This window comes from Rutilus rutilus, assembly GCF_951802725.1.
Source record: "Rutilus rutilus genome assembly, chromosome: 8".
NCBI lineage: Eukaryota > Metazoa > Chordata > Actinopteri > Cypriniformes > Leuciscidae > Rutilus > Rutilus rutilus.
Window position 1 is genome coordinate 17,366,580 of NC_140222.1, and position 26,230 is coordinate 17,392,809.

General features: G+C 41.0%; 1 protein-coding gene across 1 annotated transcript in view; it reads left to right on the forward strand.

Annotated features, from left to right (window-relative positions):
- The window catches only part of LOC311295887 (uncharacterized protein), a 515,693-nt gene that overhangs the window by 91,015 nt on the left and 398,448 nt on the right, over window positions 1-26,230 (forward strand). Inside the window, exon 2 of the mRNA XM_084417433.1 lies at window positions 11,012-11,332. Within this exon, the coding sequence (XP_084273559.1) occupies window positions 11,012-11,332 (321 nt within the window). The remainder of the gene's footprint in view (window positions 1-11,011; window positions 11,333-26,230) is intronic.

Sequence of the window (26,230 nt, forward strand, 5' to 3'; positions counted from 1 at the left end):
TAATCCCATACCAAACCAGTTAAGCACAAAACCCGGCCCCAAGAAAAAAAAAATGTTTTTTTATATAGCTATATACATTATCCATTTTTATTATCATAATTCATGTATAAAACCCCACAACAAACTTGCTTTTGAAAATGGTGTGGTTAAAACATGAAACATTTGTTTTGATTGTTATGCTTCTTTTAGTGTCACTCAAATGAGACAAATAACTCCAGTGATATACTCAGATAATTACAGTAATTTAACATTTAAATCTTGTCTTTAGAAAGTATACCTTCTCATATAATCTTTTTGTTGGTAAAACATCCATCTATCCATTTTCTGGGTACTTCTAGGGACCTTCTTGGTGTGAGGCGACAACAAGTAGGCTACTGCAAAAAATCAGAACTGGATGTCAATAATATACAATTTCATAACATGAACTGAATAGAAGGAATGGGGACTAACGCCCGTTTCACACATACTCCGTGTGCAGTGCGTGTGCGGTGCGTGTTGCAGTGTGTATGCGGTGCAGGAGCAGCACGCGCTAAATTGCATATGCAACCGCAACTGGAACGGATCGACGGACTGCAACCGCGTGCAGTGTGAAAGCTCTACCCCCAATTTCCACCAGATGCGTAACGGCTGCGGAACGGCTCCGCTGCGTGACAGCTCCGTGTTCCGTCGTCCGTCAATACCCACCAGGGGTGCGTTTCCCGAAAGCATCGTTAGCCAACTATGGTCGCAAGTTCCGTCGTTATCAGCATAGTTCAACGATTTGGTGTTTCCCGAAACCATCGTTCCAACGAACGTTCGCAAACAGCATCGCAAACTTGTGTGGTTGGAACGACAGCTCTCGAGCTGTCGTTAGAAGCATAGTTCCTTGTTAGTTTGTTGTGTCGACGTCATTGATTTCGCAGCAGCTGGGATGTGTTCTATTCAGAGCTATCGACCCTATAGCCTATTTCTTTCGAAGCTTTCACCATTCACTTTAAGTGATTTGGATGACTTAAAGTCGAGGTGCTCAGGTTTTACACAATTTGATTTCTTCATTACAAATGATTTGAAACGATATAATAGAGTGACAATTGCAATTATTCTCCCTTCGAAGTGCCCTCCGAAAGGATTATTAATGCCGGTTGGGACACAGTCTTGGTTTCGTTTGTGCGAAGAAACTGTGAGTGTGCAAGTGAGTAGCTTTGTTAAATTCCCAAAGACAAATAATCATAGGCTATAACAATATTTTACAAAAATTATTTTAGGGGTTTACCCTTAAATATTAAATTGTATCTGTAGGCCTACTGTAGCCTACACATACGCAACATATGGAAACGTAGGCTAATTTACATACGATAACATAGGCTATTTAAAATATTACACACTCAAACCACAGTATTTTTTATATATAGTTAAAGAATGAAGTAAAATTTTATAAATAAGCAGTTTTGTGTAGTAGAATATAATATTCGCATGGCGTTATAAGAAACAAATACATATTTATTGTTTGCAAAAGTATTTTTGTGAAGTCTGCTGGGGGGAAACATAGGCAAATAAACAACATTATTTATTAACACAAGTTATGTCAGATTAAATTAAACAAATAATAGAAAACACAGTATACTGTGTCTGTATCCAAACTGTAAAATATTAGCCTACCATCCAAACATATTCTGAATTAAAAGTTCTCTGACTTCTGCTCCTGCAGGATGCATTCTGCCTTGATGTGGGTTCAAAGGATCATCATCATCATCATCATCATCATCATCAGAAACAGCATCTTCCTCACCATCGGCTCCAACAGCACCAACTTCCTCCTCAGGAAGCTGGACATTTTCCCTTACTGCAATGTTGTGGAGAATTGCAGTAACCACAATAACAGAACAGCTTTTGGTGGGGTTTAGCTTCAGGCCACCACTGGACTTGCTGATGCAGCGAAAACGTTGTTTCCACAGTCCTATAGTCCTCTCCACTATAGAGCGTGTCCTTCCATGGGCCTGATTAAACCTTTCCTCTGCAATGGTGGCTGGATGCTGCACAGGTGTCAAGAGGTAGGGGCGAAGAGGATATCCACTGTCTCCCAGGAGCCAGCTATCACCAAAGCCACCTTCTTCAGCCATCTGGCAAATTGCAGAATTGGCCCATGCAAAAGAGTCATGTGTGCTTCCAGGCCATTTTGCCACAATGTCAGTGAACATTCCCTGGTGATCACACACTACTTGAACATTAATGGCTGGATAGCCCTTCCTGCAAATGTACAAGGGCTCATTTACCTTAGGGCTTAATACTGGGATTAGGGTGCCATCAATGATGCCAATCACTCTGGGGATGTTGTCAATATCATAGAATTGTTGATTGGCCAGCTGTATTTCCTCAGGAGTTTTGGGGAAAACCAGGATGCTCTTCATCAGCTGTAATAGCAAAGGTGTTACTGTTGTCACAGTTTTGCTGACTGAAGACTTGCTGAGCCCCAGGCCATCACCCACCACCTCCATAAAACTTCCAACAGCAAAATAACGCAGTGTAGCTAACAACTGCACCTCTGGACTTAAGGCGTAGTTTCTTCTTGTTGCCCTCTGAAGGTGTGGTTTCACTATCTGAAATAATTCAAGGATCTTGGTCCTTGGAAGACGGAATTTTCTTAAAATTGCATCATCAGATAGTGAGTCAAGAGGGGTAAAATTTGTCCTTATGTGGGCATTTATATAAACTGATTGACTTCTCAGTCGCCTTCTGTGCTCCAGCTGTAAGAATCTTTGTAAAGCTGCCATTGTTGAGCACTTGAAACACACATACACACTGTTTTATTAGGAGAGGCATTAGTACACCTGCTTTTGAGTTAATAGAAACACCTTAGCTAATAATCATTTTAAATTAATTTAATTACTATTAATTATTACCATCTTCTACCATCTAAAATAGGCTGTTGTCATTCTGTTATTTCATATTTTTCATTCTTCTCTTAAGAAAGCACTTAAGAGTGTTTTGTGTTATGTTTGGCTTATATTGCCATTGATGATATTAATGTTGTGAATTAACAAAATTTTCATTTACTTTATGGTTTATGTGATGGTGGCTCACCACTTCAAAATAAAAGTTCCATTCCATATGTTTCATTATCAGGCTTGGTCACATTATTCAGGTATTTAATAAAGGATGACATGGCATGGTAAACATGCTTCAGCTTTACTCAGTAATGCCTGCATTTTTATATGGCATTAATATACTACTTTGAGTCAAGTCACAATAGTATGCTCTTTTCCTCATATTAAACTGAATGTCCAGTGTATTAGAAAAGCACTTGAAAAACATATTACAAAAGAGTATATTTGGCCATAACATTTTTTATTTGTATTTCAGTTCAACTGGTGAAGGTTTTTAACTCACTGAAAAACAAATTGAATGTCATGCACCACACAGCTTCACCAGAGCCCCATTTGCCAGAAGGGAGGCATGATGGCCAACAATGTAGCCAAAAAAAAAAAAGAAAAAAAAAAGAGGGTTACATCTGTGGATCTGAAAAAAAAGAAAAAAAGATTACATGGCTGTCATCCACACATGATTTGACTTTCCATACTGAGTAAATAACACAATTTTCACTTACTGTCGGTTGGTAGAAACATGGTTAAAGAGGGCTTGCTGGCTTGTTGTTGCAGGAGTTCCAATTTAGCCCTCCTATAGGCCATAACCTCCTGATGGTGTTGGTCTTGCTGCTCCTTCAGGGCTCTCAGTTCTCTCCTGATTCCCTGGAGTTCAGATATCTTCTTCTTCTCCGACTGAAGCAGCTTCTCACTGCAGCCACAACGTCCCCTGTTTCTCCTTTGGCGGGAGATTAATGGCTGGGTTTCTGGAATGCCAGAACGACGTTGCCCAGCACATGATGAGGCCTCAGACTGAGGGGAGTCAGAAGAAGGGAGCAATAGCCCAAGACCAGGACTCATTGCTGATGTTCCAGGGGCAGGTGGAAGGGGTTCTGATGTTCCAGGGGCAGGTGGAAGGGGTTCTGATGTTCCAGGGGCAGGGTGGAGGGGGCCTGATGTTCCAGGGCCAGGGTGGAGGGGGCCTGATGTTCCAGGGCCAGGGTGGAGGGGGCCTGATGTTCCAGGGCTCAGCTTTGAATTCAAAGGCCTGGTTGACGCACATACATCTATGCCTCCAGGGATCCCTTCCAAGGCCTCAGGCCCCAGGATGGCCAAAACTCTCTCTTCCTCTGCAGTCAGAGGAGGAACGGAGTTGATACCCCCACCAGTCTTTTTTGCTTCCCTTCTACGTGCTGCAGCCCTCCGTTTGGTCACACTTGCGAAATCCGCCCACTTTTTTCGAACTTCTTCTGGGCTTCGCTCATAACCATAGCCAGCAGCATTTATTTTTTGGGTGATTTCTGCCCAGGATTTTTTTTTATCAGCATTTGTAACACAATTTTTCAGCTTTGAAAATAGCAGTATTTTTTTACTCTCCACCTCCTCCAAAAGAACTGTGACTTCATTTTTTGAAAATTGTGGTTTTCGCGTCATTTTCAGACAGGTCATATGAACACATAGCTGTATGGCAAGGGGACTTAAATAGGAAGGCTAATGATCTTAAGCAAAATATGCAACAGGTGTACACAATAGTATAACAATCACAGTGTTTTTAAAACCCATCATTTATTTTCATTTTAATTGTGCTGATCTATCAATATTCAATTAGAAATTAATAAATATGAAATTGTGAAATTAATAGTTATAGATTTTGGGATCAGAGAAGACAACATTGTGTTTATATATGCATATATTTTATTGTGCAAAGAATGAATGTTGAGTTGTTAACGTAATTACTCCACATCGTCACTAAGAAAGCGCAGTCGAAAAGAGAAAAGAACCAAATTTACAGCAGGTGGCGATATGTGCCCATAGCACCAGTCCGCCATTAGAACGAAGAAGAAGAAGAACGTCATAACGACAGCTCCAACCAATGTGGTTCAAACCATGGATCTGCGACACAGGTACCATGGTTTCGGGAAACAGTAGTGACTAGCTAGTTGATTTCTTTAAAGATGCATCGTACTATGATGGTTAAACCAGCGAGTTGCATCGTTGTACGGGAAACGCACCCCAGGTCCGTATTTGTTGCGGAACGGCTGCGTCCATGACTGACAGCTGAAGTCACGAGGACCCACGAGATCTCGCTAATTCACGTATGATCGCGCGATATATAGTTTCTATAAACAGAACGTTATGAGGAATGGCATATTATGACGTTTTCAAGGTGTAGTGTAGGGAAATATGATCCGCCATGATCACGGTGTATTTTATTTAGAAAATTAACCGGATCTTTTATTTTGTTTTGGTTTGTTCTGTTTTTTTGCTCGACTTCCTGTCCTGCGCATTCTGCCCTGTAGTGCTGCGTAGCTCTCCGGCATCCGGCAAAAATAGAAGCTCTGCGTATCTGCTCCGGAGGGCTGTGGATCGCCGGAGTCGGAACGCAGCTGTACCGCATTCAGTGGAAATACACTCATTGACTTGAATGGAAACCTATTGACTCCGCTGCCGTGCCGGAGCCGTAACGCAGCCGGTGGAAATTAGGGGTCACCTGTTAACATAGGTACGGAAATACGCACCGCATACGCACTGCAAACGGAGTATGTGTGAAACGGGCGTCACTCTCATAAACGTAGTGGCGTGTGTAGCCAACATCAACATAGGACGCGAGCGACACATAATATCTACCTTATGTAATCCGTTGATGATGTCTACACTGGATCGGAAAACGCGACAAGACAAATCCCCGACAGAAAACGGATGAACCGTTCTATTTCTGTTGTGTCACTTAAGGCCAATTTATACTTCTGCGTCGAGTGTACGCCGTAGTGTACGTCGTAGGCTACGCACGTAGGTGACGCCGTCGTGAGCATTTATACTTCTGCGTTATGTCTGTGTTGCTCTACAGTTACCACCTGTTAGTTGGCGGGGGCGGGTTTTAATTTTCCACTGTGTTTAGATTCCTCGCGGCTGTTTTGAGTTTAGGCTACTAGCGTCTGAAAGACTGTGCAAGGATCATGTAGGAGTTGGAGGTTATCGAGGTGGAAAAACAGTTTTAGTGAAATTACTAAAACTAAAAGGCAGAAACGAGAGAAGGCGTCGGAGGAGATGGTACGTGCGACCTGTGAACCTGTTGACGGTTGAACCGAATTTAAAAATGACGGGCGGTGCAGAAGAACACGCCGGAAATGTGTAGGAGGAAATGCAATGCTACCAAGCCGACCAATCACAGATCTTGCGGTCCGCGTCGTCGCGACGCGTGGTTACATTTTTGAGGAGGTGCGCGTCAGGGTACGGCGAAGGGTACGACGTATGATACGCGTCTATGCGTATGCTACGCCGTACCTACTACGCGCACCCGACGCAGAAGTATAAATTGGCCTTTACTCAAAGGACAAATAGATTTGCAACGTTCTGTCGCATGCAGTGTTGACAGCTTCGAGCTTTTGCAGCACTGTAGACACGGAGTTAGTGATTACTTGGTAAAAGTATTTACTAAAATAGAGCTATTGTAGCCTATGTGACCGGAGCGGTATTGTTTTTGGTATAACCAAATCCAGATAGCACGGACTACGCCACCTTGGGAATTGCACCCAAGGAAATATTAAAGGAACCCAGGTTCGGTGGTGCAGAGAAAAGACAGAGTCGTGTCAGCAAATAAACAAATAAATACTTTTATTTTTGAGGAAAATACTCTACTGGCATCATTTATTTCATAGTGTAAATCACTGACAAGTTTATTATAAGAAATAATAAATAAAACAAGAAACTAATAAATACGAAAAAAGAATATAAACGACAAGGCTAAAGTTTACTTTAGGGTTGGCAAGCTAGCTGTAAACAATTGTGCTCTCAACCATTTATGTGTGCACAGCAAACCAAAGAGGAAGAGGTGCTCGAACCCTGGTGTTCCAACCTCACAACAAATGTGTTCACCCAGGTGCCTAGCCTCCCCCTCGGTACACTCAGCCTTGACTCAAACCAAAAAAAAAGAAAAGAAAGATTAGGCCTAGTGGGTGCAAAAAAAAACAAAAAAAACACAATCTCACATCAGACACAAATATGATAGACCAGATCAACTGGTGCACAGAGAATCTGTCCTACCTCATCGAGGACCCCGAAATACTAAACAGGTGTTAGATAGACGCTACACACTGATATACAATTACACCACACGGCCACTATGGCCCAAATCACACTGGTCAAACCAATGTCATTAAAGAAATAACCCAAACCATAAAAACGAAAGCAAAACAAAACACAGAAACTAATCTCTAGTCACGAAAAACAAAGAAAATAATCTAATCATGAAAAACAGCAGCACGACCTGAGTTAATCACGTTGTACGCGGGAGACACACGAGAATCACCCACATCACGAACCACACATATCACAATGTCAGGATGCACTCGCGAATGTTCAGCTTAACCCTCTGGGCTTCTTCGCCCGGAAACGGGCGAAAACTTGAACGTTTCGAATTGTTTAATTTTTTTGCTTCATCGGATGGGGGTGAAACTTGGTGACTTTTGTTTTATTACCTATATGAACACACACACACACACAAAAAAAATAAAAAATCAAGGAGATGATTCTGAAATGTTAAAGGGTCGTAAAAAAAATAGTCACACTTAGCTTCCTCCCGCCCGAAAACGGGCGACATAGGAAATGAATGGGAAATACGAAAAAAATAGGAAAACTCAGAGAAACTTTTGGTGGTACAAGCTACAGATCAGCCACTGTGCAGAAAAAAAAGTGTACAGCAATGAAGGGGTGACACTCTGAGTGCAAATAAGACACCCTCCAGGAATCAAAAGTTACAGCATTTGGAAAAGAGACAGCCTTTTTGTACAGTCTTTGACACCCCCTCATGGGCAATTTTTTCTCCATGAAGAATATCTTGTCATAAAAGCAATAGATTATGTTAATTTTGGGCTTATTTTAATTGTAATAATATGCTGTAAAAAATGAAGTGCCATTTTCAATTATCTGAGAATGTTTCATGAGCTGTATGATGTTTTTGACACATTGCAGTACATTATTTTATAGATTATGAAAAAAAAAGAAATTCTATTTATCAGCAAATAACTCAGCAATACTTAAGAGTTTTTCAAAGTGGATACATTCACTGTAAAGTTCAGACTTTCAAGCTTTCAAATGACATCAACTTTGTGTTAATCAAGGCAAGATTTTTTTAAAATATGGTAAAGAATATTTTCGCAGCTAGGTGGCGCCTGCTGGCGGTACACTCGGTTTTAGAGGGATTACTCAGCACTCGTTAGGAGTTAATAAATGTAATTAGATGCATTAAAAAGCGGAGATCCTAAGCTTTAAAATGATATATAATTTGTGTTGTTCCATTCAGTGGTTGCTTAGTAATAAAAAAAAATTCTTTCCGAATGGGAATAAATCAAATAAATAAATAAAAAAGCTATAGGCAGCCTATAGGCGGTTATAGGACATGACACATATTAATACATTTTGAAGCCACTAGATGGCGCTCTTCTCACTTGAATTTTTTTTTTTAGGCCTGCACTCTATTTTTATGTGAAATGTTGCATTTATTAAAAAAAAAAAAAAAAAAAAAAATTTAATATAGGCTATATATATATATATATATATATTAATTCTAATGGAAAAAATAGCTCATAAAATGATATAATTAATGCAAAGTATCATAAAAAAAATACAAAAAATTCTAAATAATAATCAGAAAACATTATAGAACAAAAATATATTTGACTGGTTATCCTGGGAAAAAGTAAAGTAAAATTTTAAGGCTTCGCCCGTTTTCGGACGGAAGGAAGCTAAGTGTGACTATTTTACGAAGAAGCCCATTAAAGCTTTCCATGAGCGCTTGACGCAACTCCCAGGGAACGCCGCCGAGACGGCTACAGCCATCACTTCAAAAGGTAAAAACACTCTAAGCACTGTTAAAACCACACAAAACTGTACATAACCTTCGTCACTTACCTCGGCTAACGTGACACCGATAACCGGAAGAGGGGCGGGTATGACAAAGCCATTCTAGGGCTTCCCATTGGCTTGTTGCATAAACAATACACACTTAACAGGCTTGTTCGACTTCATGCAGCTCTGCGCAGACCGATCGGCGGCTGACTTAAAGCAGTGCATGCCGGTTAGAAATTTTGTCCGACTTGATACAGCGCCGACGCCACGTGACTGTGACGTATGCCATCAAAGTACCACGAGAGCAATTCGAGAGTAGCCGGAGAACTCAGCCAGCGCAGCTTCTCAAGAGCGGCTGCACTGGGCTGCATGTGGGCTGATGACGACACAGCTGTTCCACGATTGGCCGGATTCACTGCATGACAACGATCACGTGTGTTTCGTGTTTATTCGAACACCTTTAGTTCCTCTAAAGCTCTCATATCAGTTTATTATAACAGTAAACACTCTTTTTATGTCGTTGTCATGTTATATTGTGTCATGTTTATCAAATTAAAACTGCTTAATTCATTACATTTATATAGTGCTTTTCTCAGCACTCAAAGCGCTTTTACATAGAAGGGGGGGATCTCCTCAACCACCACCAATGTGCAGCATCCACTTGGATGATGCGACGGCAGCCATATTGCGCCAGAACGCCCACCACACACCAGCTTACTGGTGGAGAGGAGACAGTGATGAAGCCAATCAGTATATGAGGATGATTAGGAGGCCATGATGGACAGAGGCCAAGGGGCAAATTTGGCCAGGATGCCGGGATTACACCCCTACTCTTTCGAAAGACATCCTGGGATTTTTAATGACCACAGAGAGTCAGGACCTCGGTTTAACGTCTCATCCAAAGGACGGTGCTCTTTGACAGTATAGTGTCCCCGTCACTATACTGGGGCATTAGGACCCACACAGACCACAGGGTGAGCACCCCCTGCTGGCCTCACTAACACCTCTTCCAGCAGCAACCTGGTTTTCTCAGGAGGTCTCCCATCCAGGTACTGACCAGGCTCAGCCCTGCTTAGCTTCAGTGGGCAACCAGTCTTGGGCTACAGGGTGACATGGCTGCTGGCAATGTTAAAAACGTAGACTCGACTTCATTGATAGTTGAACTTTATTCTTGTTCAAACAGACGCTGTATGAAGCAGTACATTTAAAGTATTGAATGAAAATGTCTCTGAAACATCTGTGTATTATTTGGCAAATATTGCATTTATTTCACTGCAGCTGTGGTAAAGTATGCAAACACCACGTGAGCGGTCACTACGGGAACCAGAAAGTGTCCAACTTCACGTCTCCGTTTGCAGCTCCTCCCCGCCTGCACACGGCTACTCTCGCCGATCGGTTGCATCCAGCCGCAGCCGATGTCGAACACACCTAAATACACCGACCCTGATTACCTCATCCTCCCAGTCCCATATAAGGGTAATGACGCAAAGAAACAGCGAAAGGGAAAAATCCCCTACTGCTACACCTATGTAAAAAAAAAAAAAACATCTGTAAAAAGAGGGAGGAGTTTAATCACACTAACTAGAGTTTCAGTAAACTGCTCAATTACAGCCCGCGCAGCACTGTTAACTGCAGCTCATCCAACACGTTGAACGTTCAAATGTTTAATATAGCCTAATATTTCTGTTGTGTTTAACTTTTCTAAATTAGGAATATTTTATTTAAAACCGTTAAGCGAAATGCCAAAGAAAATATTTGACATGTTTATATTCTGTTTGTGCTTGTGGAGTCTGGGTGGTAAGTATTTTTTTAATGCCTTCGTTTGTGTTTAGGCTATATTATCTTTGTCCAATAGCCTACACATCATTCTGTTATTGTTCCCACCACCCATTTTCATGTTTTATTAGTAGACTAATATTATTTTATTTATTTTATTTTCCATTTACATTAATGCATTGCACATTATTGAATTATAGCCTATACTAAAATTAGTGAAGTGAAGTGATATTTTGCAATGGCACACTTTTAAACTGTTTAAAACTGGTGAAAATGCTAAATCTGTTAAACCTCCAAATTCTAAGTGAATATTTCTGTTTGTTTCTCAGGAGTGTTTGGTGTTGATGAAGTGAAGTCAGTGTCAGTGACTGAGGGAGAATCTGTCACTCTAAACTCTGATCTTACTGAAATACAGACAGATGATCTGATAATGTGGAGAACTGTACACAACAACAGTCTCATAGCTAAAATCACTGGAAAGGACAAGAAGACAGATTTTCCTGATGGGAGATTCAGAGACAGACTGAAACTGGATGAGAAGACTGGATCTCTGACCATCACAGACACCAGAACCACAGACTCTGGACTTTATAGAGTAACCAGCAGCAGATCAAAGACACCGCTCAACACATTCAATCTTACTGTCTATGGTGAGTAGAGAATATAGATTTTAAGGAAATAAGCATCTTAATACTTTTTAAACCTGGAATAGCATATCAGACTCCTTGTCTTGCTAAGGTTAATTACATATCTAGCATTTGTGCATCCTAGACACATAAACAGCTGAATAGGCCTACCATTTCCCCCCAAATACGTAATTTAACAATTACAACTTGATTGGAAATGAAGCATAATACAAATAGTCTGTGATATTTCCATGCTTTATTCATACATCATGTTTCATAATTCATCTCAAGGTCTTTGGTGACAGTTTCATCTGCTTGTTAAACAAGGCTTTACTTTTGATCAGTCTTGGTTCCTCTCAATGTTTTTACTCATCTACTTAAATATCTACTTACAGTATATATCATTCATCCTCATTAATCTATGTTCTCATGTTTTTCAGCTCGTCTGCCTGTTCCTTTCATCAGTAGAAACTGTTCTTCATCATCACACCAGAATTGTTCATTGGTGTGTTCATCCGTGTTGAATGTGTGTGATGCGACTCTCTCCTGGTACAAAGGAATCAGTGTATTGTCCAGCATCAGTGTGTGTGATCTCAGCATCAGTCTCTCTCTACCTCTGGAGGTGGAATATCAGGATAAAAACACCTACAGCTGTGTGCTGAACAATCCCATCAGCAACCAGACCACACATCTGGACATCAACACACTCTGTCAGCCATGTGCAGGTCTGTGGAGTGTGGATATATATATATATATATATATATATATATATATATATATATATATATATATATATATATATATATATATATATATATATTTATATATATATATATTTATATATATATATATATATTTTTAACTGATTTCTCAAGTTATATAGTGCTGATATTTCATTTAGTGTTTTTTGTAGAGCATATTGACAGGTTCATTCATGTTAATGCTTCATTTTCTTTATTATAGATCACACGCAGAGCCTATCCTCATTGTATATAGTGCTGATCTCTGCTGCTGCATCTCTGTTGATTGTAGTTGCTGTCGGAATCTTCTGGATCTGCAGGAAAACAGACCAAGAGGGCAAGTAGAATTATTTTCTGCTGAAACATCTGTAAAAATATTTTTTTTTAAGTATGGAATTATTAACACATTGAATGAGTAGAATATTGCTATTTTTAATTGTATGAGCAAGGCAAGGAAAGTTTATTTATATAACACATTTCATACACTATGGTAATTCAAAGTGCTTTACACACAAAGGAATTAAAATAATCACAAAATAAAAGCAAGGAAAATTAAAACAGTTATAAAAGGAATTAAAAGGGTAAAAAGATGATACATAGATAAACTTCTCATCTGGCAAAACACCAGTGTATCATATTTTTCACTGCTGCTTGTTGTTTTACTGTGAGATTTCCCCATGTTGATTGTAGTGATGTATGTCTAAAGACCGGTCTTTTACGTGGTCTCGGTCTTGTCTAGGTCTCACTGTCTCAGACCGACATAGTGGTCGGGGGATTAAGCAATACAATACTACAATATCCATGACGACACAATGTTCGATAATGCAACATTATTATTATTTCGCGCCCTTCAAATGCAACCAATCACATGCATGTATTTTTTTTGTGACACAGCCATTGGCGCTCATCCATCCATATAACATTATGCCTCAGTGAGTGAGTGAGTGAGTGTGACTCGTTATGCCTCGGTGAGTTCGTGTGACTCGTTTCGCCTATTTGAACAATGTATATCTTAATGGTCCAGTGGTAGAACTTTCGCCAACTGTGTCAGAGGTTCTGGGTTCAAATCAGCACTCATATAGGCTTTTTTTTTCGTATAGTTTTTTTTTTTTCTCATCAAAACCGATTATGCTCATCAGTGGTTTTATATCAAGCAGGGACACGTTTGTGTGCATTATGTTTTGTGATTTCACCAGAACGAATAGAGAGTATCCGCAACGGATTGAAGCGCGCGTCCGAGTGAAGACAGTGCGGCGTGTGCGCGAGCCACACGAGAAAACACTGTATCCGTGCCACTGATCGCAGCGGCAACGAGCACTTTGATCACTTGATTTAAAAAACACATATCAGTGACATGATGGGTTTTAACTTCATTCAGGAGATTTTGGGTAACTGCACAACTGACAGATGACTTTGAGCACACCGCGAACTGTGTGTGTGTGTGTGTGTTGTTTGATTACAGTATTGTATTTAAGATGGTGTTAGACTAAATAAATGGTCTTTTAAATATCATCTGCATATCTCCGTTGTGTTGACTAAACATTAGGCCTAATCCAAATTTATAATTGTGTATCTTTAATTTGATGTTACGATTTCATCTACACATTAAGTATCATTTCAATTGGTTACATATTTCACATTCTTTAGACAGTTGTTGGAGGAGCAAGATGGTGTTGGAGGTGTTTGATGTTTTGTCAGATGAACCAGTCAGTACCAGTCATGTCAGTCCTCAACAGTACACAAAAGTTAAGGGAGTCTCAATCCTCTAATAGTGCAGTAACAGCGGTCATGCAATTGCTACACATAGTTGATCTCACCCTGCAAAAACATTTACAGTGAGCTCACAGTCACACACATGACATGGTCTGTCTCTGTATTGTTCTGCCTGTGTAGTTGAAGTAATACCATCTAATATGTATTGAATGTAAACTGAGGCTGAACCCTAGTATGCTGCTGTTCTTGAATTCATACAAGTTGTTGCTTAGCTTCAACACTAGTCTGTTTTTTTTCCCTCTGGTCTCGACTTGGTCTCGGTCTTGGTCTCGACTTGGTCTTGTTCTTGACTTGGTCTGTCTTGGTCTCGATACCCTCTGGTCTTGGTAGTGTCTTGGTCTCGGTTTAGGCGGTCTTGACTACAAGTCTAGTTGATTGTACTGTGTCTGTGGTGTTCTTTTGACACATCTAAGTAGAAAAAAATGCAGTAGATTTTTTTTTTTTTTGTCCTTAAAACTCTTTTTTTGTGTAGGACAGATGTCTTATGCATTTCATCCAAAGCCTCCATTGGTAATTCCAAAACATAATTTTATAGCTAGTAACAGAGTCATTGATATTGAGTTCCTATAGAGAGAGGGAGACTGATAGCCTAGAAATCTAGACGCACCCTAGCGGCAGCAAAATTTATTTTGCAGCCAGGGTAGTCTCTCCGTTGACTTTCGGAGCTGTAAAAACCTAAATTGGGTCAGGCCAATCACATCGTGTATAGAGTAGGCAGGGCGGGCTTAACATAATGACGACAGAGTTGCGACGGTTCCCTGCTACTTGAAAACAAAGAACAGCAGTCTTTCGAATCTGCTTTGGCCGCGACTCTGGAGGACTTGGAGTAAAGCTTTTCTTTGAGAAAAGAGCAAAGAACGGAACTTAAGTCATTCTTAATTTTTTTTATTTATTAATTAAACTCAGAATTAAACATTTTAATAAAAAAAAAAAAAAAAAAAGAGTAGCTTGCCTGTACTCACCATGCTGCGATGAACTGCGGAAATGAAAACCCGCTAGAATCGACGTCATGACTTGACACCAATGAGAAGAGATGTGGAGAGAAGAGACGTGCAGCCCCGCCCCAGGTGCACCCCCGCCCCGATCTGCAGGCTGCAGCCAGGTGCTTCTCATACAATGTACATTAAAATAGCATTTCGGAAAGTGTGTTTTCATGTTCAGTCACTAGGAGGAGCTGCAGGATCTTCATCTGCTCTAGAAGTGCACAATCTGACCTCTGAAGACATACAACAAGACATTCTGATCCTGTTTTGTTCAAACTAGTATTTTAGTCTGTGAAGCAAGGATGAAAATTATAGAAACCTGTTTTCTGTTACTGGGATGTTTTTCACTGTTCTGATTGGTTGTCTCTGCTGTAGTGGGCGTGGCTGCTGTCACTATCAGTCTGTCACTGATGAATTAGACATTCTCACATCAGGACACTAGGGGGTGATGATGATGATGATGATGCCTTTTAACACCCAGCAAGCAATTTTGCGTCTAATAGCCGTCCAAATACAACCCTGATGTCTAGGCTAAAACAAGGCTAATTTGAAAATTTCAGTGCAAATTTAACAGACGTCTAAACGTAGCCCAAGAATAGACTAGTCATCAAATAGACAGCAAATGAATGACTACATATAATAGTTATAATAACTTAAAGATTCTGTTTACTCAAATATAACACACATAGACCTACATGACAATCCATCCCCCAAAAAATAAATATAAAACTTTTATTAAGAACAATGTAAAAATTAACAACCTAAGATAATTAAAATGAATATGAATGAAAAAAAATGTTTAAAATACAATTATGACACTTATTAATTATACAATTACAATTATGAAAATAAAATATTATAAATACAATAAAAAAATATAAAGATTATAATAAAATTTTTGGAAATTAACTTAAGATAATGAAAATATAAAGAATGACAAAATAAAATATTTTAAACAACAAGTATAGCTAGGTATAACTTACATAACTGTAAAGTTTGGGTTATTTATTCTCTTAACTCTCAGCAGTGAATAAATTATGAATTGGTTTTATTTCTATACCCCCCACCCCCTGCTCTCCCTGGTGCTTGTTTGAAATGCTCCCCAATTAAATTTCTCAAGTCGAACTCTTTTGCCGCCAGGAAGTTGGTCATCACGGCATCTGCCCAAAAAACTCGGTCTCTCAGTCGATGCCATCTTCATTCTGCTTGTTGTTGTTCTTGGAAGCTTCTAATCAGTTAGCCTACTAATTTTAAAAACTAATCCTTTTAAGACTGCCGATAAAACAATGGCAAGAAAAGATTGCAGATAAAACAATGGCAAGAAAAGACTGCAGATAGAACAATGGCAAGAAAAGTCTGCCGATAGACCAAACAATGTAACTTTACCGCAGTCCGAGAGCCCTTGTGGTCGGGGGCATTTCCGTTGTGTTGTGGCTTATTTCTGTTGTGTTGTACATTTTCCGTTGTTTTGTGGCTCATTTCCGTTGTGTTGTGGATTCATTTCGTTGTGTTGTGCACTACTGGGCCACCGTAGATAAGGGGGTTTTCATCAGGGGGGCAGCGTTTCATATTATGTTGAAGCTTCCCCGGGCGCCGCCATTGGCTATCAGACCATCACCTGCTGTTAGCATCCCATTGACTCCCATTCATTTTGGCGTCACTTTGACAGCGAATAACTTTACATCTGAGGCGTTTAAAGACTCCATTTGTCCATTATTTATTTCTAAAGAAACACGAAAATGTATAAAAGGCTCCATTACCTTGTATCTTGCGTTATGGCCCCGTAGAAGCAGTTTTTGTAAAAATAGGCTAACGATTGCGTCATACCAACGCGACTCTCTGTCGCACAGTAGAGAGATTACCGTATGGACAGGAGGAGAAGCTCGCTCGCAATCGGGGGGACGTGGGGGCAAAATGGCAAAGTAATTAATCAGAATACTTAGCAAAAGTTTCTCCTGCTCCAGCTCATGGACACCTCCTACTCACACTCTCCGTCTCTGCAAGTTTAGGAAGGGAATGATTCAGATTTCGCTTGGCACAGCTACTAGAAGACAGACGGGTTGCTCACGTCACATCTACGTCGTCAAGCTCAGTGTGAGTCTGCGCAGTACGCTCAGCCATCAGGAAGTTAGTGCTTCTAATTGACTTCACTTGCCTCCGTTGAATCCAATGGGGTCGCTGTGTCCAGTTTATATACTGTCTATGGTTTTCATCGATTGTATCATGTGACTAGTCAGTGTGAAGCGCGTTCACGTACACAGATGCGCTCATGAACTGTGTTTATTCTCCCTGACTGAAGAGTTTCTTTTTTATAAATCTTATGTTATTTACTGATATTTTTCAGATTGTAGAGTATTTCGTATTTTATCTCAGGCTTTTAGAGATGTTGTTGCGCACATTTATTTCGTTCTCTCTGAGTTTGTGATTTCTGTCTGGTGAGTTATAAACATCTTTTTATGTCTTTACTTTTAGTGATAATGTAGGCCTACTTTTGTAATGGCTCTCTAATGAACATGTCTGTCATTACAGTTGAAGACGAGACTCACACTGATGCAACACCCTACACACACACTGGACAAATGATGGTGAGTGTCTCTTTAGTGATATAGGCTACATTTATTCATGTAGCCTAGCTTTTTTATATATATATTTTATTTAATGAACAATGCAAAACAACTGCATATCATATAGCAATTTAAACCACTGTTTAAAATGTGTACACTGCACATTAACATACTGCCATATATATTTTGTTATATATGTTTAACAAGAGATAGGCAACGTCGGTCCAGTAGTGCCGCTGTCCTGCAGAGTTTAGTTCCTTCCCTGATCAAACACACCTGAACCAGCTGACCAATGTCTTCAGGATTACTAGAAATAGGCAGGGGAGTTTTTATCAGGGTTGTAGCGAAACTCTGCAGGACAGTGGAGCTCCGGGACTGACATTGCCTATTCAGAGCTGTTATTCCATTATAAATATATCATCAGCTTCCTGTGCTAAATCTCTGACTTATTTAGCCCTGTATATGCTCTTGTCCTGATATCTGATGTTGAACATGTTTTTTTCCCCACAGTCACACTTGCTTTTATTTTTTGTCACTGTTATGAACGCTGCTCTTGTCTTCTAACATTTCATAATAAAAGTCCCAAGAACATAAAAGACAGAGACCCTCCATTATATACAAACACCATCATTCAGTGTGAGAAACACTGACTCATGAGCCGTAATATCTAGCGATGAATCTGCAGCAAATTTCTGTCATTTATTAATTTTGAGCTCCTGCAGTTTTTGCATCAGAAACATCAGGCTTGTTTTTCTCCTTTGACCGTTTGTGTTTGTGTTTCTTACAGAATTCTGAAATGACGGAGGTGATTTATACATGTTTAATCACAGATCAATGATCAAACTCTCTGATTCTGTTTGTTTGCAAATTATGTACTGATTATTATATTGACATTTGTGTCTTACACTGTATTACTTTGAAATTAAATTAAATTAACGGTTGTTGATTTAAATCACGCTTTTTGATTCCTTTAGACTGATATCGATATCCACTTTTGGTCACAACAAAATATTTTGTCTGTTCATTAAATTATGGTAAACTCATATAAACATGCAATGTGCAGCACACATTTATATTTCAGTGTATTGATTATTGATAAAGGAATCCATTGTTCAAAACAGATCATCTGACCTTTGACCTATTTAGGCATATACTAAAGTAAAGCAGTGATTGGTTAGTGATCAGTTAAGCAATTCATGTTTGCACATATGAGGAGTGTGTGTGTGACCTGGTGAATAAGTGTAGCATTTTGATTGGTTGTGTTTGGAAAAGGAAAGCAAGTCACTTCCTGTTAGATTTTTGTGTTTTAGGTAGAGAATTGTGTGTAGTGTTTTGAAAAAAGTGTTTAATGCAATTGAAAACTGAGTCAAAGGCTGAGAAATAGCTTATGGTTTTGGAGATTTGGTATGTAGTTTTGCACTTTGAGTGAGAGGTTTCAAAAATCGTGTGACATGAAAAGATTTTGTGTGTAAGCAGTTGGAATAAACTGTAATACATTAGCCTCATCAAAACACTCACTTTGCATTTAAGATATTCACAGCACTTTATAAAATTATCAAATTCACTTTATAAAAGACCCATATTTCTAACTTTCATTCATGGGGATAACATGGATAATTTTACATGGTTTAGTGTAAACTTTTTGCCCATATTTTGTAAAATGTATTTTTAAAAGTAAAAAATGATCATTTTAGATACTAGATGGCTATAGAGCTCCACTATATGCTATTTGACTAACTGAAAGATATCTTTTCACAAGATTTTCCAGTTGGATTCATATCTAAATTTATGAAATCACAATTCTAACAACAAAAAAGTTTTTTGTACTGAAATTTAGTTTTTTCAAATAATGTTACATTATGATTAGAATCAAACCTGAAAAAGATAAAAGTTGAAATTTTAGAGTTTATCATTTATTTCAGTCATCTTTTTTTCATATAATTGTACAAATGTGATCTACACTTCAGTTACTAACTGTAACAGAACAGATATGTACAGTTAGATTATATACTGAGTACAAATACATGACATGAACATCAAAATGCAATGAATTGAACAGCATAACAAATAAGCAAATAAAGCCAGCCACCTCCGTTTCTCATAACAAGCGCAGGTGAAGCTCCAGGTGTAGCTTCGTTGTCACTGGCCTGCTGCTGGATCTATAAATCGGGTTGGTCCGGTCGGAGATCCTTCATCCTTTTTTTTCTTCCAGCGAACGCCTTGTGAAAGTTTTTTTTTTTGTAAATCAATGACATAATTTGGTTTAACTTCTGCCATTCTCTCTACGAAAATGATCAGCCTAGCAAGGTTTTGACAGAGTCGGAGTGACAAGCTGCTACTGTTATGATGCCTATAAATTTGAGGACCGTGACGTCGCCCGGCATGGCGCAGCCGGGGCCCCACCCTGGAACCAGGCCCGGGGTTGGGGCTCGTATTCGGGCTCAGCCCGAAGGAGCGACGTGGGGGCGCCATCCAGTGGACCCACCACCTGCAGGAGGGACCGTAAGGGGCCGGTGCTTAGTGGATCGGGCGGCAGTCGAAGGCGGGGGCCTCGACAATCCGATCCCTGGACGCGGAATCTAGCTCTAGGGACATGGAACGTCACCTCTCTGGCGGGGAAGGAGCCTGAGATTGTGCGTGAGGTTCAGATATTCCGACTAGAGATAGTTGGGATCACCTCCACGCACGGCTTGGGCTCTGGAACCACACTCCTTGAGAGAGGATGGACTCTTCACCACTCTGGAGTTGCCCATGGTGAGAGGCGGCGGGCTGGTGTGGGTTTGCTTATAGCCCCCCCAGCTCAGCCGCCATGTGTTGGAGTTCACTCCGGTGAACGAGAGGGTCGCTTCCCTGCGCCTTCGGGTCGGGGATAGGTCTGTCACTGTCGTGTGTGCCTATGGGCCAAACGGCAGTGTAGAGTACCCGGCCATCTTGGAGACTCTGGGTGAGGGGTGCTGGAAAGTGCTCCGACTGGGGACTACGTCGTTCTACTGGGGGACTTCAACGGCCCCCCTGATCTGAACCCGAGTGGTGTTCTGCTATTGGACTTCTGTGCTAGTTACAGCTTGTCCATAACGAACACCATGTTCAAGCATAAGGGTGTCCATCAGTGCAGGACACCCTAGGCCGGAGGTCGATGATCGACTTTGTGGTTGTTTCATCTGACCTCCGGCCATATGTCTTGGACACTCGGGTGAAGAGAGGGGCAGAGCTGTCAACTGATCACCACCTGGTGGTGAGTTGGATCCGATGGCGGGGGAGGAAGCTGGACAAACTCGGCAGACCCAAACGTACTGTGAGGGTCTGTTGGGAACGTTTGGCCGAATCCCCTGTCAGAGAGATCTTCAACTTCCACCTCCGGCAGAGCTTCGACCAGATCCAGGAGCTGAAGTCCGAGTGGACCACCTCCATTGTCAACGCGGCCACTCGGAGCTGTGGCCGTAAGGTCTCCGGTGCCTGTCGAGGCGGCAATCCCCGAACCTGGTGGTGGACACCAGAAGTAAGGGATGCCGTCAAGCTGAAGAAGGAGTCCTACGGGCCTGGCTGGCTTGTGGGACTCCTGAGGCAGCTGATGGGTACCGACAGGCCAAGCAGACTGCAGCCCGGGTAGTTGTGGAGGCAAAAAATCAGGCTTGGGAGGAGTTCGGTGAGGCCATGGAGAAGGACTATCGGTTGGCCTCGAAGAGATTCTGGCAAACCATCCAGCGCCTCAGGAGGGGGAAGCAGTGCCCTACCAACGCTGTTTACAGTGGAGGTGGGCAGCTGTTGACCTTGACTGGGTATATCATCGGACGGTGGAAGGAATACTTCGAGGATCTCCTCAATCCCACTGTCACGTCTTCCATTGAGGAAGCAGAGGCTGAGGGCTTGGAGGTGGACTCGTCCATCACCCAAGCTGAAGTCATTGAGGTAGTCAAGAAACTCCTCGGTGGCAAGGCACCGGGGGTGGATGAGATCCGCCCTGAGTACCTCTAGTCTCTGGATGTTGTGGGGCTGTCTTGGCTGACATGCCTCTGCAGCATCGCGTCGGGGACAGTACCTTTGGACTGGCAGACCGGGGTGGTGGTCCCTTTTTTTAAGAAGGGGGACCGGAGGGTGTGCTCCAACTATAGGGGGATCACACTTCTCAGCCTCCCCGGGAAAGTCTATACCAGGGTACTGGAGAGGAGATTACGGCCGATAGTAGAACCTCGGATTCAGGAGGAACAGTGTGGTTTTCGTCCCGGTCGTGGAACACTGGACCAGCTCTATACCCTCTCCAGGGTGCTGGAGAGTTCATGGGAGTTTACCCAACCAATCCACATGTGCTTTGTGGATTTGGATAAGGCATTTGACTGTGTCCCTCGCGGCATCTTGTGGAGGGTGCTCTGGGAGTATGGGGTTCGGGGCCCTTTGCTAAGGGCTATCCGGTCCCTGTACGACCGGAGCAGGAGCTTGGTTTGCCTTGCCGGCAGTAAGTCAGACTTGTTCCCGGTGCATGTTGGACTCCGGCGGGGCTGCCTTTTGTCGCCGGTTCTGTTCCTAATTTTTATGGACAGAATTTCTAGGCGCAGCCAGGGGCCGGAGGGTGTCAGGTTTGGGGACCAGCCCAGTGGCCTGCAGTCAGCACAAGCCTGTTACCAGTCTGCGTCCCGGCAGTCTCGATTCCAGGTCTTTCCTAAGCCAGAGCAGTCAAGTTATAGGTCTCTCTCCAGTCTTGGCCCCGAATCTTTGGAGCAACCCACTAAAATACCACTTCAAGACTCAGATTCATTCTGCCCGCTGGATTCACTCTGTATCAGGACCACTGAAGGACAATGTAAAAGAAGAAAAATGAGTTCAGCATCGAAGGAAAAGAAGAAAAAGAAGTGTTTTGTGTTTTACTCTGTATGTGGTGCTCTAATCCCCCATGCCTTTATAAGGATCCAGGATCTTACTAAAAAATATGGTGAAAGATTATGGTAGGACAACAGTCTAATGCACTGACTATAAATGTAATTCGAAGGTAATATATTGTGTATGTACTTAAAAAATATATTGCAAAAAATATATTTTATAATAAAAATAAAATAAAGTTGTCCTCCGGAGAGGGGGGGGTGGAGGTGGGCAAAAAAAAAAAAAAAAGGTTTGGGGACCACATGATTTCATCTCTGCTCTTTGCGGATGATGTTGTCGTGGTGGCCCCATCAGACCAGGACCTTCAGCATGCACTGGGACGGTTTGCAGCCGAGTGTGAAGTGGCTGGGATGAGAATCAAAATGTGAAGCGGCTGGGATGAGCACCTCCAAATCCGAGGCCATGGTTCTCAGTCGGGAAAGGGTGGTTTGCCCACTTCAGGTTGGTGGAGAGTTCCTGCCTCAAGTGGAGGAGTTCAAGTATCTTGGGGTCTTGTTCACGAGTGAGGGAAGGATGGAATGGGAGATTGACAGACGGATCGGTGCAGCTTCTGCAGTAATGTGGTGAAGAAGGAGCTGAGCCGCAAGGCTAAGCTCTCGATTTACCGGTCAATCTACGTTCCTACTCTCAGCTATGGTCATGAGCTGTGGGTCATGACCGAAAGGACAAGATCCCGGATACAGGCGGCCGAAATGAGCTTTCTCCGCAGGGTGGCTGGGCGATCCCTTAGAGATAGGGTGAGAAGCTCGGTCACTCGGGAGGAGCTCAGAGTAGAGCCGCTGCTCCTCCACATCGAGAGGGGTCAGCTGAGGTGGTCTTTTCCGGATGCCTCCTGGACGCCTTCCCGGGAAGGTGTTCCGGGCATGTCCCACTGGGAGGAGACCCCGTGGAAGATCTAGGACATGCTGGAGGGACTATGTCTCCCGGTTGGCCTGGGAACGCCTCGGTGTCCCCCCGGAAGAGCTGGAGGAAATGTCTAGGGAGAGGGAAGTCTGGGCATCCCTGCTTAGACTGCTGCCCCCGCGACCCGGCCTCGGATAAGCGGAAGAAGATGGATGGATGGATGGATGGATGAATAATCGCATTAATGTCATAGTTAACTTGCGATTAATCGCAATTAATCACACATTTTTATCTGTTCTAAATGTCTCTTGATTTCTTTTTGTCACATTATTTTTTTTCTCATTTAAATGCTCTTATCAACATGGAAAAGTGGATCGGCTTGCTTTCTGCAAATGTTTTTTATTGAAAACAACATTGGCATATACTGTAGTGTTCAATTTCACACTAACATTCTCACTTGGAGCAAATAATCTCTCACACAATGTAACACTGTCCATCAATAAAAGGGTGAAAAAAATACTGACGAGGTCCTGATATTGATGAGGAGGCGGAGAATTCGCATCAGCTGTGTGTATGCTTGGCCATCAAGTGGTATTTCAGACTGGACGTGCTGCGATGATAGCTCAGTTCACAACGACAAAACACACAGATCACTTTGGTCTTGTCAATTGAACCATTTGGCCACTTTTTTTAAATTAAACTTTCCATTCAGAATCTTATTGGCATCCATTTCGGCGTCTCACGCTCATCATTCATCCACTCAAAATGTAACGTTAAAGGGGTATTCTCTATGAGTGTATACACACCGGCTGCCATTTTTATTGCTGGCCATAAACTGAGAAAGTGCGCGTCCAATGTGCGATACAAGTTGTCCTAGACGCGGCTTCTCGTCCACTCTTTGGCCGGCTCGCAAGCCCAAACAAGTATGATCCACTTTACTGTATATTGGAAGCAAGCAGCATGGCAAAACTAGATAAGTCTTATTTTATTTAACAAACTGGTCATAAGCTAACTTAATCATGTTAGACAAGCCTGTGAATGTATCCTCAACCTTCTCATACAAACACACATGGACCTCAACATTTAAAACAAACCCTCAAAAACAATGAAAACAAAATGAAAGCAATACAAAATGAGCTCTGAAAAATCACCACATGACAAATGACTGAAAGTGACAACAAACAAAATTGGCCCACTTTTAGTATATAAAAGTATATGTTTAAGTGTACTATAAGTGTAACAGTAGTAAACTTTAAGTGCACAACTAGTTCATAATTATGTATTTGTACTGCAAGTGAACTCATGGGTATACTAGTAGTTTACTATTTTGATACTTGTATACTATCACTTGTTTCAGCTTCTTCTTCTCCTGTGTTTTGATCTGGAGATTCTGTACTAGAAGATGTGTCATATCGCCCCCTACCGTATAACAGTGAAAACATGGATAGCTGGAAAATTCAGTCAGTGCTGGGGGAAAGTAGAATTAGAGTAAATTCCAATGGTGGGGAAAAGTAGAATTAGAGTAAATTCCAATACACTACCAGTGGACTAGCCTACACAAAAATTCAGGTACACAGAATTAGAAACATATCTGTTTTATATCAATATTCTAATCAATATTTTCAAACAATGTAAGTTTCATAAGACTGTATATGAAAAACATGTATATGACTGTATATGTAAAAAAAAAAAAAAGTATATAGGCTGCTCGATCAAAAGAGTTAACACAACTACAAGCCAAGTATACTTTGAATACTTAATTATACTTTTAAGTATATCTCGATCAAAAGATTGAGTACAAGTACAGGCCAAATATACTTTTCTCTCAGTATAAGTACACATGTGATTTTAAGTATATTTCTGAGAAGTACATAAAATGTAGACTGAAAGTATGCTTTCTAATTTTTAGTTGAAAAGAAGTATACTAATAGAACATTTGAATAAACGTATTATTATCGCTGTGTACAAGATCAGGTTCAGTTCCATGCTCATTTAATTTACTATATAAGCTATTCCACCCGAAAGCTTGTTACTATATAAACATGAAAATGTTTATAAGACAGTGTGTAATATTAAGTTAAAAAAAAAGTATTTAATAAGCTACTCAATCAAAATAGTAAACACAAGTACAAGCCAAGAGTACTTAGAATACTTAAGCATACTTTTAAGTATATCTCGATCAACAAGTATAGGCCAAATATACTTAGACTTTTCTGTCAGTATAAGTCAAGTATACTTAAGTGCAATTTGAAGTATATTTCTAAGTACATAGGCCTAAAGTATATTTCTGCGAAATACATACAAAGTAGACTGAAAGTATACTTTCTTATTTTTAAGTTTAAAAGAAGTATACTAATAAGGGCACCTATGTTGCACGTTGTCTGCCTGCAAATAACTTGACGCCCACAAACACGTAATTTTACTGAAGACTGCTTCTCAAATCTCTAAGTTCACCGCAGGATTAGCAAAACGCTTGCTCTTGAAAGATGGGTCATTTGGACGAGCTTGCTCCTCAGAATCACAACTGTATATATTTACAAAATTAGGAGACTTTAAATAGCATAATAAGGGCACTTTAACAACTTGAAACACACTTCTTCTGGTCTGTATATGATCTATGATCCACGTGGTGAGGGTTGTTAAACTTATCGCGTCGTGCACTGAAACCACTCTCATGCGCATATTCTTACATATTAAATATTATGGTCATATTATCTATGTGTTTGTAGTAAAACTCCAGCTCTTAATGCATCTCGGGGAAAAAATGCAAACACTTTTGTGTTGTTGCACATAGAAAACAAACATTTAAAACCCATGTCTCTAAACAATGAGGGAAGACAAATGCTGAAAGATTATATGTTTTTCAGTTAACTTTAGTCAGATGCATTTACATTGTTACTGTGCCTCAAGATGCAATCAACTGAAACAGTGTCTGTAAAGGTGTGAACCAAATGGCCCATACAGACATATGGCCCATAGAAACTGATGGGTGTGAATGACAAAGAAACAACATTGCTCAGAGTAGATTGCAGTGTAGGTCAATCTCCTGTGGGACGTCCTAACAGTTTTCCTTTGTAGCCCTTTTCTCTTCATAAATAAAGTACTGTCACACAAACAGAACTTTGGGTTAAGATTCTTTGAAGG